The following is a 25,717-nucleotide window of genomic DNA, read 5'->3' on the forward strand; positions in this document are numbered from 1 at the left end:
TCCTGATTTGAGATTTAATGACCACAAAGGAAATAACCCCACATTAAAAAAAAACATGCAACAGAAATACTGTACATATTTCAATTTTGTATTTTAACATCAAGCCTCTATTTAGTGGCAAAAAAGCAGAATGCAAATTTAACACTAACAAAGAATTAGAAAGTATTTTATTTGTCCTAAAAAAATGGCCTACCTGCCTAGTTTCGCTTAAACACATAAGTACCACAAAATATTTTCCTTTTTTTTCAGAGAACTCCATGAAGTAAATATTCCCATATCCGGAATTTCCTTCACCCGGAATAAAAACCTATGCATTAACATTTTGACTACAATATTACATTTTACTTGATGTTAACAGTTTTGTAAAGCGCTTTGTTAGAGCTGCTGCTGTTGTGAAAGCGCTATATAAATCAGCATGTTTTGTATTGTATTGTATTTTATTTTATTTTACCGGAACTTACTTATGCAGAAGTTCCACTATACGTAACCCGAATGGAGACGGGAGGCCGCGGGAGCTTGATTACACGCAGCGCTCACCAGATGCAACGGAAGACAAGACGTAAGACACGTGTTCACTTCGCAGTTTTCTATCATCAGTTCCGAAACGACGGCGTGTAAGCGACTTTTGATTGGCATGCGTTTTGCATGTCAGGAATCTAAATCCCAAATGGTACTACCCTATTATTTTCCCTCATACCACCTTCAACGATCAGACATGTTTTAGAATGACAAATATGAAACTGATATGACAATTAGGGAATCGCAGAGAGTGACTTAGTTTTCTCCTCAATCTCTTTTGCAAGTTCTTGGAGATCAATTTTCTTCTGTTTTGCTGTGTGCCTCAATGCATTTGATTTGCCCAGGAGGCTATGACAAGTTTTACCTCTCACGGAGATGCCCTTCTTGCACACTCGGCAGAAGGTCGACGTATTATCGCCAGCAATTTTACCAACCCAATCATGGAACTCCGGCTTGTCCAGCCACGCCACTTGAAAATAGCATTGTCCCGGAATATTTGTAGCGATGCCACTCGAGCGAAGCTCGCCTCAACAGTTGAAAGTCCGCTGCTTTCTGCTGTGTGCGTCCGCACTAACATGTACTCTCGCGCACGTCTTTTGGTTTCAACCAATCAGCTCAAAGACGCTTCGATCTACGACAACAGTAAGATAGCCTAGCCGAGACAACAGCTAAGCTTAGCTGACGCACACACAGCAGAGAGCAGCGGACTATCGACTGCTGAGGCGCGCTCGCTTGAGTGGCGTCGCAACATATTTGTCACTTGTTGAGATCGATAACTTCGATGAATATTTTTCCAGAAAATACGGTCATTGTTTGCAGAGCCACCAAACAAACCCTCCATTCACTACCCCGACATAGCGTCGATCTATTGTTGTTACCCGAAATGACCCGAAGTGATCACGTGATCATTGTCTGAACTAATCGGTGACGGCGGGAAAAGCAGAGCGGGTACCAGCAAGAAAACTATGAAATGAAAGGGTAGGGAAAATGACATACACAAGTGAACACCACAGGTTCATTTTTATGGATTTTAGAAGCTTTCCCTGAAATTTTATGACAATTAAGAACATCATTTTAAAACTTCTTTTTTATGAATTTTTATGAGCTTTACGGACCCGTACAAACCCTGATGTACCATGGTCATTTCCCAAATAAGGAAATTTTGTTATAAGAACAGATTGGAAAGCGCAAATACGAGTCTGTACTAGAGGATATTTACTGTACTGTCAAAGCCACAGCAGACGGCTGCAAATAAAGCGAAGCAACTGCATCCAGGCTTAGTAGCAAAGTGGATCTGGTATGGTTAACATCACTTGGTCCTGCTCTGATGAGAACTCTGGCGATTTCCACTTAGAGTCAATTAGAGCATCGTACAGTTCTTCGCTGTTCTGGATGAACCTCTTGTTTGTTTCCACCACATCCAACTCTGCCGATGGATCTGCAACACAGACACAGTTGCTCACCGTAACTCAATAGTCCAAATATGTTCATGATGTGCAAGCATCAATCTCCAAATACAAACCTTCGAGTCCATCATCCTGAACATCGACTTCCTAAAAAAAAAAAAAAAAAACCACAATGTCATAATTTCTATTTACAAAATATGGATTCAAAACTGGAAACGAGAGCTTACCTGTGATTGGGCATACTGTGAGTAATCATACTGTGGATACGTATAGCCGTACGTGGCTGCAGTTTGATCGTATCCCCAGGAGGAGTAATAGTTAGGATACGCCTGCTGCTGGTGGTATTGGCTGTACTGGTCGTAGGGGGGCGTGTAGGCAGCGTTTGTCGGCCAGGTTTTGGGTTCAGGCTGTAGCGGTCTGTGCCTTAAACTGTGCACGGAGAGAAACGACATCAAAAGGACATTTTGGCATCAGGTCTCTCTCAGTCGTTTCAGGTAGTCAATACTGGAGTACAGGTACGTGTTGAAAATATCACATCAAGACAACACAGCGTTCAAAATTCACAGAGACCTCCCGAAACTACTAAAGAGGTACATTATTGCCAGGTCAGTTGTTTGATGCAGTGGTGCTACAATTACTGCATTTTCCGCGCTATAAGGCGCTCCTAAGAGCATTCAATTCTCTCAAAAGCAGACAGCGCCCTTTATAATCTGATGTGCTTTATATATAGTGTTACAGTCTCTCCACATTCCCCATTGAGTTTTTTCCCTGTTAGTGTTCCTCCGCCATCTAGTGGTGATTGCCAGCAGGAGCCAATTTTAACCTAAAAGGGGTTCTGCCCGACACTAATTGACACATGCATTCCCCAACACAAACTCAAAAAGACAACTACTTTGTGAGCCCTGTGCAACCACAATGAAATTAAAATCAAAAGCATATTTAACTACTGACTAAACGAAGGAAGGAGGAGACAAGTAAGATTTCTAAGGATATTTATTTGTATTCATGCCAAGGAATGAACCCTGAACTTTTATGGCCTTTGTGTCGTACGTCATGCTACACCCTGAGGGAGCGAAACATGGATCAATATTCAGATTTCTTGGACGTAGTATTTTAAATTATCTCTAAAGCCCTTTGTTACAGCGACAGCGGTTGTGAAACCTCAATATAAATTGAACCGTATTGACCCTTAACTGAAGCTCTATCTAGTGGCTGCAAAGCGCAACCGCAGCCACTATTGTAGCTTCTATTCTATGTGCCTTATAATGCCGTGTGCCCCCTATATGAAAACAATTTTAAAATAGGCCATTCATTGAAAGTGCACCTTATACTAGCGCCTTATAGTGCGGAAAATACAGTAATTAAATGTTGCCGTCTTGAAAAAAAACCCACTGTATTAACCGAAGGGGGTTATATTTTTAGACATGGTATTTGCTCAATGTAGCGGTTGGCTACAAATTAAATCAAATGGATAGGAGTTTTAATTCCATCACGACGTCATGCAAAAAGTCCCCTAAGACAAACTTACTTGCTAGCTGCTATGCTTAGTCGCAGGGGTTTACTCCCCAGTCCCACAGCTCCTTGACACTCGTCCAGCGCTCGCTTCTGCAAGCGCTCGTCAGGAAACTGAACAAAGCCGCAACCCCTACAGCGAAACACGCATTGCCTTCATCTCACTTGTACATGAGTTGACATTTAGATTCAGAAAAATTAGATAACTCGGCGCAAGGAAACACCAACGGCTTTCCTGATCATCACAGATCTGGAATAGTCAACATGGAGTCGGGTTGCACGATACACCCGCACGAAAAAAGTGCCACAATTCAACACTGTCGAAAATGACATCACACACGTTTTCATCCATCCATCCATCTTCTACCGCTTATCTGGGGCCAGGTCGACGGGGCAGCACTTTCAGCAGGGAATCCCAGACTTCCCTCTTGCTAGCTACTTCTTTCAGCTCTCCCCGGGGGATCCTGAGGCATTGCACCGATCTGCCTGTCGATATCTCGCTGCCTCCTGCCTTCACTTGTGAACAAGACCGCAAGATACTGAAACTCCTCCATTTGGGGCAAGAACTCCCAGAGGGACACGGTCAAACGCCTTCTCCAAGTCCACAAAACCCATGTAGACTGGTTGGGCGAACTCCCACATACCCTCGAGGACCCTGCAAAGGGTGTAGAGCTGGTCCATTGTTCCACGGCGGGGGCGAAAACCACACTGCTCCTCCTCAATCTGAGGCTCGACTTCCTAACGGACCCTCCTCTCCAGCACCCCTGAATAGACCTCACCAGGGTGGCTGAGGAGTGTGATCTCTCTGTAGTTGGAACACACCCTCCGGTCCCCCTTTTTAAAAAGAGGGACCACCACCCCGGTCTGCCAATCCAGAGGCACTCTCCCCGCTGACCACGTGATGTTGCAGATGCGTGTCAACCAGGACAGCCCCACAGCATCCAGAGCCTTGAGGAACTCCGGGGAGATCTCATCCACCCCTGGGGCCTTGCCACCGAGGAGCTTTTTAACCACATCAGTGACTTCGACCACAGAGATAGGAGAGCCCACCTCAGAGTCCCAAGACACTGCTTCCTCCAAGGAAAGTGTGCTGGGTGAGTTGAGGAGGTCTTCGAAGTACTCCGCCCACCGGCTCACAATGTCCCGAGTCAAGGTCAACAGCGCCCCATCCCCAATGTACACAATGGTAGTGGTGCACTGTTTCCCACTCCTGAGACGTCGGATGGTGGACCAGAATTTCCTCAAAGCCGTCCCTAAGTCGGCTACCATGGCCTCACGAACTGTTCCCACGCCCAAGTTTTTTTCTCGGCGACCACCGAAGCTGCATTCCACTTGGCCAGTCGATACCCGTTAGCTGCCTCTGGGGTCCCACGGGCCATAAAGGCCCGATAGGACTCCTCCTTCAGCTTGACGGAGGAGACCTCTTACTGCTGGTGTCTACCAGCGGGTACGGTGGTTGTCGCCACGACAGGCACAACTCAGATTGGCCGCCTCAATAATAGAGGCACGGAAGATGGTCCACTCGGACTCAATGTCCCCCGCCTCCCCTGGGACATGAGAAAAGCTCTGTCGGAGGTGGGAGTTGAAAATCCTCCTGACAGGGGACTACGCCAGATGCTCCCAACAAACCCTCACAATATGTTTTGGTCTGCTAGGTCGGACCGGCATCTTGCCCCACCATCGGAGCCTACTCACCACCAGTTGGTGATCAGTTGACAGCTCCACCCCTCTTTTCACCCGAGTGTCCAAAACATGTGGCCGCAAATCCAATGATACAACCACAAAGTCAATCATCGAACTGTGGCCAAGGGTGTCCTGGTGCTAAATGCACATATGGACACCCTTATGCATGAACAAGGTGTTCGTTATGGACAATCCGTGACGAGCACAGAAGTCCAATGACGAAACACCACTCGAGTTCTGATCGGCGGGGCTGTTCCTCCCAATCACGCCCCTCCAGGTCTCACCGTCGTTGCCCACGTGAGCATTGAAGTCTCCCAGTAGAACAAGGGAGTGCCCAGAAGGAGTACTCTCCAGCACACCCTCCAAGGACTCCAAAAAGAGTGAGTATGCTGAGCTGCTGTTGGGTGCGTACGCACAAACAACAGTCAGGACTTGTCCGCCCCACCCGGAGGCAGAGGGAGGCAACCCTCTCGTATACCGGTGTGAACCCCAATGTACAGGCACTGAGCCGGGGGACAATGAGTATGCCCACACCTGCTCTGCGCCTTTCACCGTGGGCAAATCCAGAGTGGAAGAGAGTCCAACCCCTCTCGGGAGAGCTGCTACCAGAACCCGGGCTGTGTGTGGAGGTAAGTCAGACGATATCCAGTCGGAACTTCTCTAGCTCGCACACCAGCTCGGGCTCCTTCCCTGCAAGAGAGGTGACATTACATGTCCCTCGAGCTAGCTTCTGAGGCCGAGGATCGGACTGCCAGGGTCCCTGCCTTTGGCTGTCGCCCAGCTCACACTGCACCCGACCCCTTTGGCCCCTCCCATGAGTGGTGAGCCCATGAGAAGGAGGACCCACGTTGTCTCTTCGGGCCCGCCCACCAGGCGCTCGCCAAAGAGCCCCACCTCCAGGCCTGGGAGGTGGGGCACCTCCAGGCAGAGGGAGGCCCCGGTGACCCGTGTCCGGGCAAGGGAAACTGAAGTCCATTTGATTTATTCTTCATAAGGGGTCTTTTGAGCCTTGCCTTGTCTGGTCCCTCACCTAGGACCTGTTTGCCATGGGTGACCCTGTCAGGGGCATAAAGCCCCAGACAACTTAGCTCCTAGGATCATTGGGACATGCAAACCCCTGTCGGCTGTGACGGCTCACAGAGGTGAGTCCAGTAATCCGACTTTTCCGTGACGTGGACTGTTCCTTTCTACTGAGTGAGATAAGGAAAAATTTTGGCTGCGACGTGTCAATGATTTAACTCCAATCTGTGCCGCTTTTTATATCAATATTTTGTGACCACAACCCTCTGTGAATATATATACTACACAAATCTTAGCAGCGAAGACCACATTTTAGTTAAAATTTGTGAAATCTGTTCTGCCCATTTTTTTGGTTTATTTTCAAAGACGGAACATAATAGCATTTATATTATTATAATTCTTGACTATCCATCCATACATTTTTGGATCCATTTTATCCTCATAAGGGTAGCGGGGAGTGCTGGAGCCCATCCCAGCCGCCTTCGGGCAGAAGGCGAGGTACATGCACCCTGAACAGTTGCCAGCCAATCGCAGGCCACACAGAGACTAACAACCACCTGCGATCACACTCACACCTCGGGACAATTTCGAGTGTTCAATTAGACCAGGGGTCCCCAACCGCCGGTCCGCGGACTGGTATGGTCCGCAGGGCATTTGGTACCGGGCCGCACGGAAAGAACTTGCCTTAATTCCGTTTTATTTATATCGGAATATGAAAGATGTTTTATTTTGAAAATTTCCCGGATTCTCCCTTACATCCGTCTGTGTCTCGCTTGACACACGTCAAGCCACGCGCCTCCGTCACGTGACCGATTACGCGAAACACAAAACGCCGGAGCTCGCAAAATGAGTAAAAAAAACTCCTGGAGATCGCAAATGACGGTGGCCTTAAAAGTACGTTCGAGACAACCGGATTAAAGTTATGGCTGAATACTCCGAGGTCGCCACAATAGCACTGTTGCCATTTCCGACATCCTACCTGTGTGATGTGTGGGTTTTCTGGAGCAATGGCGACTAAAACAAAATTACGAAGTCGACTGGACATAAACCACACACTTGAGGTGTCATTGTCTCCTATTACCCCGAGATGGGACCGTATGGTTGTAGAAAATCAAGCTCGGAGCTGTCGTGAGTCGTCATTTTCACGCACTTTGAATTTGCGTTGTATCGTATTTTGAAGGCATTAAACATTATCATAGCGATCAGAGTGTTGCAGCCAGATTAGATGCTCCTTGTGTTTATTGTTATATTTCGAAAACACCACAGTTTTCATGCAGGTCATACCATATTATTTTGTTGTATTATTTGCGCCACACCTTAAAAGCCGGTCCCTGAAAATATTGTCTGACATAAACCGGTCCGTGTGGCAAAAAAGGTTGGGGAACCCCTGAATTAGACCGTCACACATGTTTTTGGAATGTGGGACAAAACCAGAGTTCCCCGAGAAAACCCCCGCAGGCACGGGGAGAACATGCAAACGCCACACGGGAAGGCCGGAGCTCGAATAGAAGTACCTGGCACAATAGTGCAAAGAAGTTGAAGTTATGGGTTTTTTTCCTCTTCTATGATTCCACAGTAGTTATGTTTTTGCAATGGTATTGTTTCGGCATTGACATTCTGTACTCATGAAGAGTATCCAAAGGTCAATTTTGGTATTGTGACACCAGAAACGCGGAGTGGAGCATGCATGCATCTATCCATCTATCCTCAAGGATTCATAAGACGAATGCAGAAACATAATTGAGCGAGTTGATAACACTGTTGAATATTTGTAATGGCAGAACATCTAACAAGTTAGCTTCATGTATGGAGTTTGCATGTTCTCCCCGTACCGACGGCGGGTTTTCTTTGGGTACTCCGGTTTCCTTGCACATTCCAAAAGCATGTGTTGCAGGTTAATGGAAAACTTGAAGTTGTCCCTAGGTGTGATTGTGAGTATTCCCATACTAAGCAGCAACATGATGAAAACTTACTTGGAGTTTCCCATGCCGTCCAGTACTACTTTTCCTCCCCGGCATGAAGGGAATCGATTGTAGAAGAACTCGTACAGCATCCCATCGTCTACCTCTGGAGTGAGATCTCCCACAAATAAGGAGTACATCTGACTGCAAAAGATGAAATGGGACTGATTATGACAACACATAATGGGGTAACATTAAAATAAAATTCATAGTCGTCCTCATGCAGTCATCCTTCACATTCAAGCTCCTGCTTCTTCATTGCGTCTTACCCGGTTTCTTGTTTCCCAAAGGTAGCTCGGTTTAACTTGAATCTTGTAGGCTGTAAGAGAAAATGAAATATGTCAACAGACCAGAAATAATAGCGCCATACTCCCCAACAATTCTTCATACTGGACTGGCTCCGGGGAGGGATTTCCCATTGATTTTACGAAGACACCTCTCAGCCGTGGCCTCATCCGCCATTTCCACAAAACAATAACCCAAGGCACTGCTGGACGGTGGCGCACTGTCAAAAGTTAAATTAGAATCACGGGTATAGCAACAACAACAACAAAAAACTACACAGAGTTTCGACTCTCACCCTGGAACCTTGCTGCGTATGATCCGAACACTGACTGCCTGCTCACCCATGGTAGAAAAGGCTCTGGTGATGAACTTCTCGTCCATATAAGAATCCAGCTACAGATTAGTCAAGAAACAGTATTTAGCAATCAAGACATATTTGTTCATCATCACGCTTTGGCTGATGAGCTCCAATACATCGACTCTATCGAAAACCATTTTAACTTTGGCTTTATCAATAATGATAAATTATTATGATCCTACTTAGATCAGGGCAACCATAAGGGGGTTGGGTGGGATCAATGGCAATTCTACAGAATGGTTACTACGGGCTCTCGATAAAATATTACGCATTTCCAAATTGCTGCAATCCCTGAATGTGGTTGCAGTTTATAATCGTAATGGTGGTGGCCGTGGCGCACACATTTCTAAAACGTCGGAATCACTATGAAGCAAGGGGCACCATTCCCAGTTCCATTTCATTGCGCAGGTACAGCTCAATGCTAAATACTGTACAGTGAAACCTTTGTCGAAGCCGTTTTAATTGGAGCATACCGTTAATGTTCGCGGCGATAACGTGAAAACAGCACGTGGAATACTGCAAATAGCGATACTTGACGGAACCAAACGAACAACTCACATCGCAATTTTAGGAATGCCGACTGTCGGGTATTCACGACAGAGTGGGGGCAAGTTGAAAAATAAACGGTTTAAAATAGTGTAGTTAACTGCCACTGGCATCGTTCGCCCAAAATACAGTAATCTAACAGGGCCACCACGCTGCATTTACACATTTCTCACAATTTAAGAAAAACAGCTATGAACTTACATTTCCCATCCATAATGTACTCATGTTGCGGTCGACAATGTGGATTTTCAAAGTGGAGTTTACAAGGCAAGGTAAGTTCTAAATAAACGTGTTAGCGTCCACATGCTAACAAAAGGAGCGGACGTGCTAGGCTAACCGTGCCCTTTGACGTCACAGAGAGGAAGTACGTCATGCCTCCGCGGGCCATTTCTTCTTCGTCTTTTGATTTACTGGCGGATTACAGCTCTTTGATGCGTACCGCCACGTCCTGGACAGGAACCGCAAAGACCCATAAGCGTATCGTGTATGGTCGCACATAAACAATGAATCTTATTGCCATTGTAACACGTACAATAAAGTCTTTCCTGCCATCAGGACCAAACAAGGCATAAAGATGCTAAACTAGACACGAAAAAAAACAAATCGTGCAGAAAGATCACAGCAGATAGAAATATGTTCATTTCTGGTTTTATTGAACCAATGTACAGAGCGATGTCTTAACATATTTTACTGCTCAAACGCAAATTTCAGAAGATCCGCTCTTCAGCAACAAAGAGTTTGGAAAGCATACAAAAACACCCGCATCCCGGTACCGTAATTCGTTTTTTCACCTGTGCAAAGGGTGCATAAAAATTAGCATTAAAAGATGGCACAGAGCTCCTAAACAGCAAACACAAGAAAAATGAATTTTGTGTATTTTTTCCACAAAAATCGCCCCACTTCAAGGGCTTCATATTTAATATTATATTAGGTTTGTCTGGAATGTGATTCAAACTCATACTGTAAATTTTAGATTCACAAGTCACCGAATTGAGCTCCTGCCATGGAAGTCTCAATCCCCAGACCTCAACCTCCATTCAAAACCTGTGGATTGAGCTTCGACAAAGAAGGTGGGTGGGCGCTGAATAGTGGGTTTGAGATAGTGTAGATCTAATGTATGATCTTAAGTTGCCTTTTAAAATAGAAGAGTGCGCCAGGCAGGAAGTCAGTTCACCGTAGTTTATTGTTAAATAATATCATACAAACAAATTGATGAAGCTGAACGGAATTTAAAAATAGCCGGCTGCTGAGGAAAATCACAAATCGGTCCAGCGGGATTCAAAATATTGTACATTAATAAATGTACGGCGAGATACATTTGTGATACCATAAATATCCCATGAATGACCAAGTTGACATTTTGAAGTCACGAGCTGCACCGAATAGTTGATATATCGAATCGAAGCAGAACCAAGCACTGTTGGATCAAAAACCATTTAGCTATATTAATGCTGTATATGAAAATATTTATCATTTACTATTAGTTATGTGTACAAAGTATATATGAGATTTCAAATATAATTACAAAACACACATGAGGACTGCAAATACAAACCCTCACAGAGACATTCAATCATATATGCAACATGTGTCAACAAGATATTATAAACAGAAACTTTATTTCAGGTTTCAACGACATGAAATTGTCTTGTGCAAATGATAAGGGATAAATAAGTCTCCTTCTATTCTTTTGGTGTTCAAAACAGATTCCGTATTTATATAAGGAACCAGGTGAAGGAAATATGCAAATGAGTAGATTTCTTTCAAAAATGACAATGGATTGTTGACAAAACATTTCTGTGCAAACATACTTGGGCAAAAAAAAAATTGTGTTACATTATAACCGTTAATGAACCGATGCCAATATTTAGAAGATTGCACAGTATCCCCGTATGACCCTTAAATCACTTGAAATTGTGATGAATGGCTTTAGGATAGACGAGGCAGGTTAGCAAGTCAAGATGAGGGGGAAAAAAAAGGTTCGGTGCTTCTAATGGCTTAATGAATATTTATTGATAGTATATTTTGTAAAATATGCAAGTTTCATACAAATGTTACAGTTCATGTTCTCAAAGCCATTACTATACATATATAGATATTGTTTCGGTAATGTCAACTTTCAATGCTATTTATTTTTGGATGTATTTATGTATTTATTTTACTAAACATGACAAGCTTTATAGATGGAACTGTACTCGGTAAGACATTCAACCAGCAAAATTTAGTTCCAAGCCCCACCAAGTTTTTCGTAGCTCAGTTGGTAAAACCTGTATATATTTGCGGTTCGGAATTCGCAGTTTCACCTACACCCAGGATATTATTATTATTATATATATTTTTTTTTTTAAGTGGCGAGAAACGGATCCTATTTTGCGGATTTATACTCAGGTCCCAGATGCCACCAGATGAAACCAAAGCAATACTGCTATTGGTCTAGCGTCATCTGGGTGGCAATGGAAGAATTTGACATGGGGATGAGGAGTGTGAATTGCACAAAAGGAGTGAATTGACGTCATCGTGTGGCATCTGTGTGCAATTTCAAACCCTTTTAGGGAGTAGTGGCGATTGTAGTGTTTCACAATTTGCAGCAAGGGTCGGTCTCTATCCCGTGAAGAGTGAAGGATCACTGCATACAGAAAATGACAATAGAGACTAAATAATTTCTCTCTCTCTCACACACACACACACAAACAAAAGAAGAAGGCAATATAAGAATTCAGGAACAGTTTAAGTTGACAGTGGACAGTTTCCAAACAGCCAAAAGTGGCTGTCGTGACGAAAATCTGGTTTAAGTTAGTAACTATGAGACCCAAAATATAACCATTTTGACCACAGCCGTTTGGGAACAGATTAGCCATAATCAACATTTTCGTCTCTGTAAACGCACAAAGAAACATCTTCAGGGAAGTATGGCCACATCAGAAGGTATAGTCTTCATATGTGGATGGAGAAGGATAACGTCGGCAAGGTATCTTGATCTGGTACTGGAGCTGATTATCGTGTGCCCTAACATGCGCACATGTAACTCACTCAGTCCATCTTCTCCTTGTGAACAAGTTTAGGAGCATCCACAAAGTCTTGCCCATGAAAGAGGATGATGGTGGCTGTAATGGCACTGCAAGCACCCCAAAACATCACATAAGCGAAAGTCTCTGTCCATGTGTCACCTGAAAGACAACAAAGCGGAAATATCATTACGTGCTTTGGGAGGCACCTGCGCACAATTTAGTTTGCACAGCACAGATGTTTGCGCGCATCAACCTCCAAATTCCACATTTGTCAGTTACATGGGCATTTTAGAGGAGGCTTCAATGTAGCAGAGTTACCACAGCAATGTTGCTATTCTCATTTTTAAAGGAAAGGGAACGGTGTGATGTCTCCTAGCTAATTGCTGAAGAACATTCATATTTGGAGACACTTCCGAAGGTTGTCATTTAAATCTTACAAATATTTTGATGAGTACCGCATTTTCCGCACTGTAAGGCGCATTGGAGTATAAGGCGCAGCATCAATGAATGTCCTATTTGAAAACCGTTTTCATACATGGGGTGCTCCACATTACAAGGCCCATATAGAATGAAAGCCACAATAGGCTGCGGTTGCGTTATGCATCCACTAGATGGAGCTATGCTAATGGCAGTACAATACAGCTGTATTTATAGAGCGCAACTGCTGCAGCTTTGAGAGCACAGGTGTCAAACTCAAGGCCCGGAGGCCAGATCTGGCCCACCACATCATTTTATACAGCCCGCGAAAACAGCTCAAACGTGTCAACTTCCATGATCCTTTCTAAAATGTCTACAAAAATGTAAAATTCTCATACGTAATAAATAATAGATATATTCTATGTTCTTGTAACCAAACCCTCATTACAGTAACTTAAACAATAGGTGAAGAAACCGTTATTTTTGACTTCTTTATATGTCATAACGGTAAACCAAGGGAAACTGTAACTAAAATCAGGCCCGCCACAAAAATGAGTTTGACACCCCTGATTATGAGCTTTCATAACAGCTGCAGCTGTAACAAAGCGCTTTACAGAACATTTAAAGTATTACGTCCAAGAAATCAGAATATTAATCCATATATAAGACACATCGGATTACAAGGCGCACTCACTGTCAGCTTTTGAGATAATTTAATTTAGGTGCGCCTTATCGTGCAGAAAATACGGTACCGTCACATGTATGCTTGACCTGTGCCTTTTTTTTCCAAAATGATTCCAGCACGTTTTGCTCATTGTCAAACAGGAAATACAACAATCTGCAACTGACAACAGTGTTTGGTCATAGGTGCTCATGTTAATGGAATGTCACACCAAAGCCTTCTTCATACAAAACCTCTCCTTCCCAAATGAGTGGAGTTGATTCATGAATACAGTGAAACTCCTCTTCAACGAAACCTACATGGGCGAAAATACTCCCTCGTGTAAAAAAATCTTCATGCATTAACACCATTCCCACTTTCCTGCCCCCCATACAACGAAAACAAACCCTGTTGCATTATACGAAATCTTTTTCTCTGCTCTTGCCTCGCAACGAGATTCACCACACAAAGCTCTAATCCAACCTCGCTGTCGTTTCTACCGCTTCGTTCGGAAACAGCAACAGCAACCACCACACTGGTTTACACATGCGCAGTAGTCCATGAAGTATTTGTTATTGTTAGTTTCAGACGCAGCAAGAATGTCGCATTGCTAAAATGGCTACAAAACGGACCTTTGGATGTCAAGAAGCGCTCTGATGCTGCAAGAGAGGGTAAAAGTGATCAATATAAAAGACGCAGGAAACAAAATAAAAGACATGATCCAAGAAATTGATGGAAGTGAAAGTGAATTTTGCCTAATTTACGAAAATTAGGCAATTTCTTTCCCTTTTTTTCTTTCTACACTGACTATCTGAAGTGTCAAATAAGTGCATGCTCATACTTATGCACTATTGGAATAAAAATAAAGAGTACACATTCGTTTGTGTGCGTGTACACATTCGTTTGTGTGTGAGTGTTAATATCTGAGATCAAATTTGCTGCTGTGAAAAACTCCTTGTGAAAAATGTCTTGCTGCAAACATGATTTCGTTGTAGAGGAGTTTCACTGTAGCACTGACTGTATCATATATCCAAAATAAACTTTCACCTCTAATCACTTAGTACTGTACTGTTATCTGCGACTGGATCTCACCCGGTTTAACTATTGTGATCATTGTTACATCATCAATATATTTTTTTTTTACACTACCGTTTCTTCGTGACGTTATTAAAGTGTCTTTTTACACTTTACATATGTGATGTTCAAGGTTTATCTCCCCCCACGCCATATTTCGCGGTTTTCAATTGTGTAGGGAGGAGCCCATGGGTAAAAAACAAAACAATAATTGTAGTTTTTTTGGGGTTAAATATAAAAATAAAATAATTATCGGCATGTTAACAAAGATAATCAGTAAGAAGTGCGCAAAGGGTTTGGCAACAGGTTGAAAATCCCGGTAGTACAGATTGACTCGAAGTAAAGAACTTACCAGCCATAAGAAGACATACAATGCACATCGAGAATGCCACCAACATGATGATCGGAAGCTGTAAAAAGAGGATTGAAGGATTACATGGACATGAACATGTTTCTGCTGCACACTGACTAAAATAGCCATCAACAGACCGTGAGGAACTTCCAGTCTTTCTGCACCCTCAGAGGACCCGGGCCGTCTGATTCATCGATGACAAAATTGCCCAGAAACAAGTCAATTGAATCCTGAAACCAAATAAAACACATTTTCATATCGATAGATAAACAGAGAGAAAATGAAGTTTAACCCAGGGGTCCCCAACCTTTTTTGCCCCATGGACCGGTTTATATCAGACAATATTTTCAGGGACCGGCATTTAAGGTGTGGCGCAAATAATACAACAAAATAATATGGTATGAGATGCATGAAAACTGTGGTGTTTTCAAAATATAATGATAAAATTTCCCCAGTGTGGGACAAATAAAGGACATCTTATCTTAAAAACAAGGAGCATCTAATCTGGCCGCAACACTGATCGCTATGATAATGTTTAATGCCTTCAAAATACGATACAACGCAAATTCAAAGTGCATGGAAATGACGACCAGACGGTCCCATCTCGGGGTAATAGGAGACAATGACACCTCAAGTGTGTGGTTTATGTCCAGTCGACTTCGTAATTTTGTTTTAGTTGCCGTTGCCGCAGAAAACCCACGCATCACACAAGTAGGATGTCGGAAATAGCAACAGTGCTATTGTGGCGACCTCAGAGTATTCAGCCATAACTTTAATCCAGTTGTCTCGAACGTACTTTTAAGGCCGTCATCATTTGTGATGTCCAGCAGTTTTTTTTACTCATTTTGCGAGCTCCGGCGTTTTGTTTTTAGCGTAATCGGTCACATGACGGAGGAGTGTGGCTTGACGTGTGTCAGGCGTGATACAGACGGATGTAACGGAAAATCCAGTAATTTTTCAAAATAAAACATCTTTCGTATTTCAAAATAAATAAAACGGAATTAAGGCACGTTCTTTCTGTGCGGCCCGGTACCGAATGCCCTATGGACCGGTACCGGTCCGCGGACCGGCGGTTGGGGACCCCTGGTTTAACCCATTTAATCAATCCTAAACACATTTATGTCTTTTGAGACCCCTCACATTCAATCCCAGGTACCGTACTTATTATACCTTTTTTTTAACCCTAAATCTTCAAGATTTAGAAAATTTTAAGCCCTAAATAATAGAAGAAGAATAAGATTTAGGGTTTAAAATAAGGGTCTGAAAATGGCTGACACTGACTAATTTAAAGAGAAAATATCTGGGTAAAGTTACGATTTTGGTCAGTACACCTGTCAGAATGAACAAATTGTAAAATCCACTTCAAGTAGTTCAGTCACCAAAAACGTAAGTGACCGTTTCGCGACTTTTGATCAAATATTGATCATTTTCTTAAAATGCCGTCATGTCTGTTGTCACCACCGTTACAAATATTTTCGATTCATTTTTAGCTAGTTAGTTTATGGCGACATACGATATGGAACATACTTGACGAAAGCCATCAGAGAAGTTGTTTTTGTAATAGCGGATCATGGAGTTCCAACCATCCATCAACAATCCCCAATGGGTTCTTTTTCCTGTCCTGAGTGGGGTGGGAGGAGGGAAAGAAAAACTTCCGTCAAAGAGGAGCTCCAACAATAATTTCAGAATCAGCAACAGAGAAAAACACCATGTTAGTCACGGGATGTGTGAAACATGAGTGTTACCGTACCTTGTGAAGTCTGTTTTTAACGCACCGGTTCCTGCGTACTGTACAGCACATGCATTGGCATTGTCAGCCCATGCTGATTAGAAAGCACACAGATGTGAGGTTAATGCTCACGCCACACGGGACATGCTAACCCGCCTAGATCAGTTCCACGTTACCGTTTTTGTAGATCTTCTCAAAGTCGGCCTGTTCTTCAAGACGCTGTCCTACGTTTAGGACACCCATCCTCTGAAGACACAATCGGATACATGAAACCTCATTTGATAGCTTTTTTTTTAATTTTTCTTTTTTAAAGTTGGTGTTTACCTGGAGCTGAGACTGCAAGGAGCGTCGTGCCAAAAGGCTCTGGATGACGTTGGTTCTGTCCAAGCAGTCCATACAGTTACTACGGAAGACACCTTTCTGCTGGGCTAGTACCCTTCCATCCAGGTTCACCATGAAGTAACTGCACAGAGGGGAGAAAAAAAACATGAAAAAAAAACAAAGAAGAGAATCGTGCCCTTCTTTGTGGGATAACACTGGCACATTGCCTTAAACACTTTCATATAGCTGCTGTGGGAAATACCTGTATTCATCCTGTGTTTCAGCTACAACATCCACCAAGATCTGGAGACGATCCCATCTCATCTGGCTACACTCTTTGTGGAAGTCAAAGGCGATATAACTGAGGATGGAGAAAAAAACAAAAACGTCATCACCTTCTCGATGTCAAAATTGTTCAGATTTTCAGGTGAGTATGTTGATAAGTGACACATATGTAGGTGATAGTGACTTACGAGTCAATACATGGCAGATTACCAAAGGAAGCTTTTGTCTGAAAATTCTTCAGGAGATCAACGAAATGTATCACTCCTGAGAACAAATCCGCACTGTATTTCCTTCTCCTGTGGCTACTGAGTAAATGTGAATTTCTATGGGAGGCTACAAATTTGTTAGGCTTTCTAAACCCCCTAAATGTAATACAAAAACAACAATAATCCATCCATCCATTTTCTGATCTACTTTATCCTCCCAAGGGTCTCGGAGGGTGCTGAAGCCTATCCCGGCCGTCTTTGGGCAGAAGGCGGGGGACACCCTGAAACGGTCGCCAGCCAATCGCAATTTGAAGTGTTTAATCAGCCTGCCGTGCATGTTTTTGGAAAAGGAGAGGAAACCGGAGTACCCGGAGAAAACCCACACAGGCACGGGAAAAACATGCAAACTCCACACAGGAAGGCCACATGGAACCCACGACCTGTGCACTGTGAGGTCGACGCGCTAACCACTTGACCACTGGCTCGCCACAACAACAATAATATACTGTACATACAGTATATTTTCATTTACACAACTGAATAAGAACCTAATTCAGTCCAGTTAAAAGGACTTCCGTACGCAACGCTATCACTGATGCCGTCGGAAAATTAAATTCCGACAGTGAAGGCGCAATCAAACCCTCGTCTCATTTGGCTTCTCCGTTCCGGTTCCAATTTTAAACCACACGTCCGCCGAAACCTCAGCCCGCTGTCAACGTCCCATCATTGCCTGAATCCTAAAAGAGCCTTCATACCCATTTCACCATACTACTTAACACATGTAAATTGTGAATTTATAGTATGCGGCGTTGTTTCTATGACTCTGTTGTATTTGAAATGTGACAAAAAATTAAAAAGAATAAAAATGGTAACACTTACTTGAGCATACCGTTGTTCACACCGGCCACCATCTTGGCAAATGCTTGTTCAAGTGGCTTTTCAGAGCCCTTCTGATTCACCTGGAATAAAATGCACATGTGTTTCAAGATATAACAGTACTTGTGCATAAATATGTGACCATCCTATACAAAAAAAAACAACAAACAAAAAAATCAATTTGTGTCAAATTTATGAAATTAAGATTATGTACCTATTGTGTAAAGGCATTAAAAGTGCTTTCCAAAAATGTACATTTAAATATGGTCAAGACGGGTCATTTTAAAGAACAAGAATTAAGTAGGTGGAGGACGGACAAAATGGCAAACCAAGTTGTTGAAATGTACTTCTGAGCAACATTTATTAGCACGATCCAGAAAAGAATGACATTTTCATCCAGATATGCCAACAGGATGTATAAAATTCATTCAAATCATATTTTGTTGTTTTGAAAACAGAATATGTCACACGATTTTCAAACTGGGCATGCGGGAAATAATTCTGACCAAACCGAAGGAGCCTTTCAAAGTTATCCTAGCAAAAAGGATGTTTTGTTGACACCATCGGGATTGGTTTTGTTGTTGGGTAATAAGCGGAATGACGGAGACTTAAATTAAATCCGGGGCTGTAGAGAACCTCAAAATTCCGTTTGATACCATTATTAATTAATTAATTATGTTTTTTTTTTGTTTGTTTGTTTTTGTTTTGTTCAGCGGGCAAAAGCAGCCGAAAGGTTTCAGTGATTTTCCGACTTCTGTCATGGAGAGGGTGTTGCCCCTTCTCAAGAAAACCATTTCTTCCAAGGCATGAAGGGTAAGAAATTCACATGAATGACATCACGGTTGTCTTTTGGCACAGTTTCATTTGAGAGTTTGCCTTACCAGGTTAAGAAGAGTTTGTTTCCCATAGATCAGGAGCTGGGAGTCGAAATGCCTCTGGAAGCCATCCAACTGAAACGTGTTTCCGAGTGGTTAGTTAAGTTTCAACTTTCTTCCAATTAAAGAACAAGACGGAAAGTGAAGGCATGTCCTTACGTGACTGGTTGTCTTGCTGATAATAGGTTTAGGTTTGTATTTAAGGTTGGGCCTTTGACTCCAGTAAAAAGGCATCGAACCTCTTGTCTGTGGGACAAAAATAGCATTGTGAAATTATTCGGCAACTTTGAAACACGCGCACGATGAGTGACATCATCAAGCCGGTCAAAGCAGACAAGCCACAGTTTTTGCATACTTGCCTGCACAAAGGAAGCCTTGGCTCCCTCGTATAAAACGATCTGCTCAGTTTCGACAAAGTTAGCAGCATGGCCTTCTGAGTCAATGCCTGGAGAGTAGAGAATAGAGAAATACAAAATGCACCTGTAAAAATATTTAAGCAACGTTTAGCTTTGCTAATCAAAACCAATATGACTATCCAAAAATTGAATATGTTGGCTGCATTTTAGAGTCATTAGTCGACCTCGCACTGATATTCTGTGCAAAATCCATGACTGGCTGTGATGCTTCAATGTGCCGATCGTTCATTGACATAATTGATCGGATCCATGAAATAAGACATGACAGCAAACAAAAGCTTGTTCGCATTTACGTGCCAACAACGTGTCCGTTTGAGCCCGATAGGTCATTTATTTTTAGGTTTGTCACGTGTCATGTGAGGGGAAAGCCTCTGCGTTGGCAACAGGAAGTTTGATGAATTTCAAACAGGATGTACAAAAGAAAACACCTGAATTTATTGTGTTATTATGGGAACCAATCACCCTATTTTCTGCAGTATAAGGTGCTTTGCATTATAAGGCGCACCGTCAATAAATGGCCTATTTTAAAAGCCTTTTCATCGATAGGGCGCACTGCATGACATGGCGCGTAGAATAGAAGCTACAATAGTGGCTGCGGTTGCGCAATGCATCCATGAGATGGTGCTATGCTCAAGGGAATACAATAAAATACAGCTTTATTTTATATAGCGAGCCTTCACTATACTGTAGCTGCAGCTGTAACAAAGCCATGGTGACAAAAACGAACATGAAACAGAAATATGAATGACATTACAAAACAAGAAATCAAAGACAAAAGTTAGGAAGACAACTGATTCAACAAAAAGGCACACAAACCTCATGGGCTCACATCCACTAGGGGCTAAATATCCTTCCAAGTCTTGCTTGTCGACTTCTTCCTTCATTTAGTCAGTAGTTAACTATGTTTTTAGTCAGTAGTTAACTATGCTTTTGGTATGATCCATCGTTTCAGAATGGCTCCACAGAGCTCATAAAGTAATTGTCTGTCTGAGTGCGTGTTGGCGAACACACACGTCAATTACTGTCGGGAAAAAAACATTTTACGTTACAATTGGTTCCTGCTAATAATCACCATTAGATGGCATAGGAACACCAACAGGGAAACAACTAAATGGGCAATATAAAGAGAGTTACAGTCACTTTATATTAGGCGCATTGGAATATAATATAAGATAAGAAAACCTTTATTAGTCTCGCAATGGAGAAATTGTCAGCTTTTCCGAAAATTGAATGCTTTTAGGTGCGCCTGAAAATACGATAATTTAACAATCCAAGGTTCCGCAGTGTATACAGTCAATGGAGTGGTTTAAATTAAATGGATATATTGCTCCATGTTCTGATCAGATCTGTGATTGGTTATTTATTTGTTACCATTATTATTTTTATTTTTTTTTAAATCTCAGAGTTCGGCCCAAAATCCTGATCGAGTAAAGCCTAAATCATACCATGAGAACTTCCGTGCGTTTGAAACATTGGACAGTTTTGTTACCTCTGACATAGTATCTGACACCAGCCCGGAAGCAGCTCCTCCGCGATATGAGGATCCACTCAAAGATCTTCCCGTTGATACGACATGGTTTCATGACAATGACTGGACCATCGGATCAAGGAAGCTAGTCTGTCAATGTTCTTTTTAACCCCCCCAAAATTGAACATTTCCTATCTCGCGATCCTCAACGAAACAGGGAATAAAAAGGATACAGCCATGTACAATAGGTAGAGCAAACCGGTGGAGCTATGGAAAGTTACATTGAAAGGTTAAGAAGGAGAGTGAAAATATGGTAGCTATTTGGCCTTAGATGACAAGTCATATTACCTCTGGCTCTGCTGCCAGCTCTCGGAGGAGATTTGCATTCCATACAAACCTCTGATCTGCCTGAAAAACATCAGCCAAACACTTAATCTTTGTTTTTCTCAACTTTAGTTCATGAGCCGTAATATTTTGAGGGAAAAAATGATTGAATAAAGACGTCACTTTCGTGTAATGACTCCAGAATATATATTTTAAAAATAATAATAATTTTGATCGTAGGCAGCATCGTTTGTTGGCTCACTCACCCTCTCTAGCAGGCTCATCTCCTGGAAGTCGGGGCTAGTATTGGCCAGCCGCTGAAGGGTGTGCGTCAGGTCATAATCAGTGCAGAAGTAGAAACCGTCTGTCGTCAGCACATTATTTAACATGGACAGGAAGGTCTTATTCTCCTGAGACTAGAAAAGGAAAGAATCGTAGATTTTATAGGGGTTGGCAAATTGATTTTCTCCTTTGTACGAGCATTGAAATGTAACAGAGACACACTGAATGAAGTCCTGTGTATGGTGCCATTGTTGCTTCATAATGTGCGCACCTCACGTTTTTGTGATATACTGTATGTATATATTTTTTTCAAACTAAAAGTAGCACAACTACACAACTAGAGATGCACGACAACATTTTTTTCCCTCCCCGCCAATACTTCCTGCTTCTCCAAACCGAAATTTTTCTTTTTTTTCTTCATCCCTGCCCCAATTGCACTATCCTGGCTTCCGACCCTTGTCCTCCATCTCACCATTGCAACTCAACCTTTCAAAGGTACATGTTGGACAATTTTCAAACGATATTGATGTGTGTTCATGAATTGGATTTTTTTTTTCCAAAGTAAGTAATCAAATTTGCGCCCATTTTTGAACGCACAAAGCTTTAGTAAGTGGCCTTTAGTGTAATTGCAGTAGTTTAAGCAACAGCAGTGTATAGTGCATTAGAATGAGATGCATGCTTTCTGGGCTTTGTTGGGATAATAGGATAAGACTGCTAAGCCAATTTGCACAGCAGTGAAACCTGATGGTTTCTCCGGTCACCGACTACATACTCTCTGGGCATTCTTATCACTTCATGTGCTCTTAAATTCAGTACTTTACCTTCCTTTTTATTGTATTTGAATCATGTTTGATGGACAGTCACTTTTTTGGGGGGTAAACACACATAATTTCACAAATGAAACTACCACCGTACCTGCAGTTCAATAATGACCTGTAATCGTTTTTCAACCACTGCAGCCTGACAATATCACTGTTCCTGATTCGAATCCTCCCCATTTTGCGTTAGGCGTGCATGTTTTTCCCTGTCTTTGCATGAGTTCTTCTACCTGGATCTCTGACAGATGCAAAACTGTCTTCTTGTAAGAGATTATATCAAAATCCACGGCTTTCCAAACTGCATGACCCAGAAGGCTGCCCACGTTTCTTTTCCTTGTGATGACGATCAGGTACATCCCTAGGAGAAGTCAGGCGGTGCAATATCTATTACAGTATACTGACCGACATACTGAGTATGCCCCATTAACCCTTTCATACACCCTGTAACGTGATAAAATGAGAAGCTGTCCACTGCAGTAAACGCCGTCTCTGAAAGGGTTAAAGACATCTCCCATAGTACCTACCGGCAACCAGGCGAATGGTCCCCATGATGCCACAAATTGGCCGGGTCACCGCTGAGGCAGGGATGTCCTTTTTACCTGTGAAAACACTTCCAGATTAGATACTTTAAAAAGGGTCCTCAAATTCATTTCACTGCGAGAGCTGCTTAGACTACAGAAAAAAAAATGGTTGTGAAACCACTCTATGCAAACCCGGCATCAGAAGAGCACCGATAGACCCAATTATGCAGCGCTAACCACTATAAAACAGCATCCTTGATAGCTTTTGTTTAAAAAAATGGCACTGTGTGACTAGGATGGCCATGGGTAAAGGCAACCGAAAGCACAGCAGATTTTAGTAGTAGTTGTAGTAACCTTTCAATAATCTAAATAAATATGTGCACAGTCAAATATATTTATCGGTAGTTACTCAAGATGTTTTGCTTTGAAACACACATTTTTTTCATGTAATTTCTCTAAGAGCCTTCTTACTTGCGAGGGTCATCTCATTTGACACCCTGTCAATAGCCAGGACAGCATTGGCCCCGTCATCGCAGGCTTCGATGAAAAACTTTTCAGGGGTGGTGTGTCTGTAGAGAGATTGGGAAACTTTTTTTTTCACGCACCGGTATATGTTAAAAATACAGGAGGTGTCAGCTGCGACCTAAAAGATGCCAATAAACAACTTAGGAAAGCTCACTGTTCTACAATAATCTTCTATATATATATTGCGCGTCGTCCCGCACGCGGTCTGTCCTTCCATCTGTCCCTTTTCAAAACGTACCTACTTCACCGCGCCGCTGCGCGCCGCCACTGCGCCGCTCAGGCAGTAGCTCACTACGATCGCGCGGGCATCTTAGCGAAAAAATGTTGTCTACCCACAAGCATTGCAATGAAATTGTTAGTTATTTAGTAGAGCTAAACATCTCTTTATTTTCGCGATAAGCAATGAAGATGAACAAAAAGTTGAACCAAGCAACAACACTTTTGTGGGCCGAAGGCCCACCTTACCAGCCTTCCGCAGGAACTAGCTGATGAGCCAGCTAGTGAAATATAAAATGTCATTTCCATCTGTCAATTTTTTTACATTGCTTTATCCTCATTAGGGTCGTGGATAAAGGAGGTAAGGTCGGATCTTTGAATAAAAATCTCACGTCTGTTTACTTTCAATTTAACCGTTCATAAAACAGCACAATACCGAAATACAGCTTTATATGCTTTTTGCCGGAGTCACTTGAAGGCCTTGAATAAAAACCAACAACGCAAAAAGTACAATTCATGAAACAAACACACTTCGCACAGTTGGGCTATATCCTTCTTGTGCACAAATATTTAATATTGCAATGCCCAGTTAGGATTAAGCTGCACAAGTGAAAATTAGACTCCATTAAATTATTCAAAATGTTGCGCTTGTTAATTTCATCTAAAATAATTAGAAAAGGAGAGAAACGTGGGTCCATATGAAAAGGTACCTAGCGTCCGCCAAAGGTTACACTATACTTTATTTACCTAGTAGCCCATATGTCCTGAAATCTAAGGGTGAAATGAGCAAGAAAGGAGGCGGCAGAAAATAAATTGTAAAATGGTTTAAAATAATCACAAAAATGATGGCTTCCCTGAAACACAAAAGGGTGTTCACAGAAATCAAGATACTTGCAGTGGGAAAGTGTGATCTGTTGTTTCGCCACGGCAACAAACGGAACTGAAGATATGTAGTGAAACAGTGCTCCAGTGAGAGTTGTACAAACAACCTATTGTATTGTTGCCCTTTCTTAATCCAGACTAGATTTAAACTACTTCCTGGGTTCTATGTTTCAAGGAACGCCCGTTTCTGTCCTTTACTAACATGTTCGACAAGGGGAGTTTGGTAATCCATCAAAGGAAAATAATACATTTTTACAACGTTTCAAAAATTCTTGATTGATTAAATCATGGAATAAGGACAAACTGTGTGTGACAATGAGGCTTTCCAGCAGACTTCTCAACAAGATAAATAAACTATCTAACTAAACCGAGATTTGTCAATGCCTTGAAATAGTTTAATAGTTTTAAAAAAAGAAATGTATCAACAGATTCCTAGAATGTTTCGTGAGTTGCAAATTATACTTTCATAGGTCAACAAATAGGTTTGGGATTCGAAACATGGAATACATATTTGTGCCTCAAATATGACACGAGACATTCTCCAAGACGACGAGTGTCCCGCAGCCACAGGGAAAATAAAAAGCGGCGCGACTGAGAAAATTATAGAATTAAATGAGCAGCAACTATACATTTGTCAGAAAGCTACAGTGAAATTAACTGCCTCTCTGGCCTCGTGCATTATTCTTGAAGGGGTTTTAACTTTGGTACTTCCGGATGTAACAAGAGTCACTCTGTTAACTTTAGCTGTTCTGTCACTTCGCTAACAAAAGCATAAATTCCGCCCAGGTTGTATTCACCACCGTCTTTCGCCTGGCATCCCGGCTGCTGTTTGATTGATGTCGAGATAATGCAATTAAAATGAAACTGTGGTAAATGTACTTACAAATTGTATCGTTCGTAGGCGGTCGCCATCTTCGCTGCGTCGACCTAACCAAAGCGACCCAACCACCCAAGAGTGACAACGTCTGAGCTCGTGTTGCCAGCTCCGAGATATTCAAGCGGACAAACCTTGGTGTTTAAATCGATGCTGTTACAGGAAATCTGGCAACCATGAAAGGCATGTGCATTCGCATATCTGCCCGCCTCAAATGAGCAAAGTGCCTATATGTGTCCCCATGCTTTTTGAGTGTGTAATTTGGTAGCTGTGATGATCTTTACAGTATTTCCATTT

The 25,717-nt window shown here is 42.4% G+C and overlaps 2 protein-coding genes across 3 annotated transcripts; both read right to left on the minus strand.

Annotated features, from left to right (window-relative positions):
• Window positions 1–9,660, minus strand: LOC127604235 (tRNA selenocysteine 1-associated protein 1-like). Of its 2 annotated transcripts, XM_052071261.1 has the most exons (9): window positions 9,492–9,659; window positions 8,682–8,779; window positions 8,492–8,606; window positions 8,371–8,420; window positions 8,114–8,245; window positions 3,454–3,570; window positions 2,153–2,354; window positions 2,042–2,072; window positions 1–1,957 (listed from the first exon to the last, which is right to left on the minus strand). In XM_052071261.1, the coding sequence occupies exons 1-9, from the start codon at window positions 9,513–9,515 to the stop codon at window positions 1,797–1,799; spliced, it is 930 nt and encodes a 309-aa protein (XP_051927221.1). In that variant the 5' UTR covers window positions 9,516–9,659; the 3' UTR covers window positions 1–1,796. The 2 variants fall into 2 exon arrangements, with proteins under 2 accessions (XP_051927221.1, XP_051927222.1); XM_052071262.1 differs by lacking the exon at window positions 3,454–3,570 and having other exon boundaries at window positions 9,492–9,660.
• A 794-nt stretch (window positions 9,661–10,454) lies between these two features.
• On the minus strand, window positions 10,455–25,605 carry sacm1la (SAC1 like phosphatidylinositide phosphatase a). Its single transcript, XM_052071130.1, has 20 exons — window positions 25,430–25,605; window positions 23,395–23,492; window positions 22,927–23,001; window positions 22,633–22,760; window positions 21,569–21,718; window positions 21,327–21,386; window positions 21,212–21,245; window positions 21,000–21,101; window positions 19,454–19,539; window positions 19,254–19,340; window positions 19,101–19,169; window positions 18,223–18,302; window positions 17,115–17,213; window positions 16,856–16,994; window positions 16,708–16,777; window positions 16,553–16,625; window positions 16,330–16,423; window positions 14,940–15,032; window positions 14,803–14,860; window positions 10,455–12,457 (listed from the first exon to the last, which is right to left on the minus strand). Exons 1-20 carry the CDS (start codon window positions 25,456–25,458, stop codon window positions 12,321–12,323), a joined length of 1,761 nt encoding a protein of 586 aa, XP_051927090.1. The 5' UTR covers window positions 25,459–25,605; the 3' UTR covers window positions 10,455–12,320.
• Window positions 25,606–25,717: the final 112 nt, after the last annotated feature.

The sequence above is a fragment of the Hippocampus zosterae genome, chromosome 7 (assembly GCF_025434085.1).
Source record: "Hippocampus zosterae strain Florida chromosome 7, ASM2543408v3, whole genome shotgun sequence".
Taxonomy (NCBI): domain Eukaryota; kingdom Metazoa; phylum Chordata; class Actinopteri; order Syngnathiformes; family Syngnathidae; genus Hippocampus; species Hippocampus zosterae.

Excerpts from the sequence above, each read along its gene's own strand:
- LOC127604235 (XM_052071261.1), bottom strand. The coding sequence starts at position 9,515 with ATGAGTACATTATGGATGGGAAAT. Across the intron at positions 2,355-3,453 it reads CTAAGCATAGCAGCTAGCAA|TTTAAGGCACAGACCGCTAC; the intron begins GTAAGTTTGTCT and ends CTCCGTGCACAG. Across the intron at positions 1,958-2,041 it reads TCAGGATGATGGACTCGAAG|ATCCATCGGCAGAGTTGGAT; the intron begins GTTTGTATTTGG and ends TCTGTGTTGCAG.
- sacm1la (XM_052071130.1), bottom strand. The coding sequence starts at position 25,458 with ATGGCGACCGCCTACGAACGATACAATTT. Across the intron at positions 19,341-19,453 it reads CCAAGGCTTCCTTTGTGCAG|ACAAGAGGTTCGATGCCTTT; the intron begins GCAAGTATGCAA and ends TTTGTCCCACAG. Across the intron at positions 14,861-14,939 it reads AAGACTGGAAGTTCCTCACG|CTTCCGATCATCATGTTGGT; the intron begins GTCTGTTGATGG and ends CTCTTTTTACAG.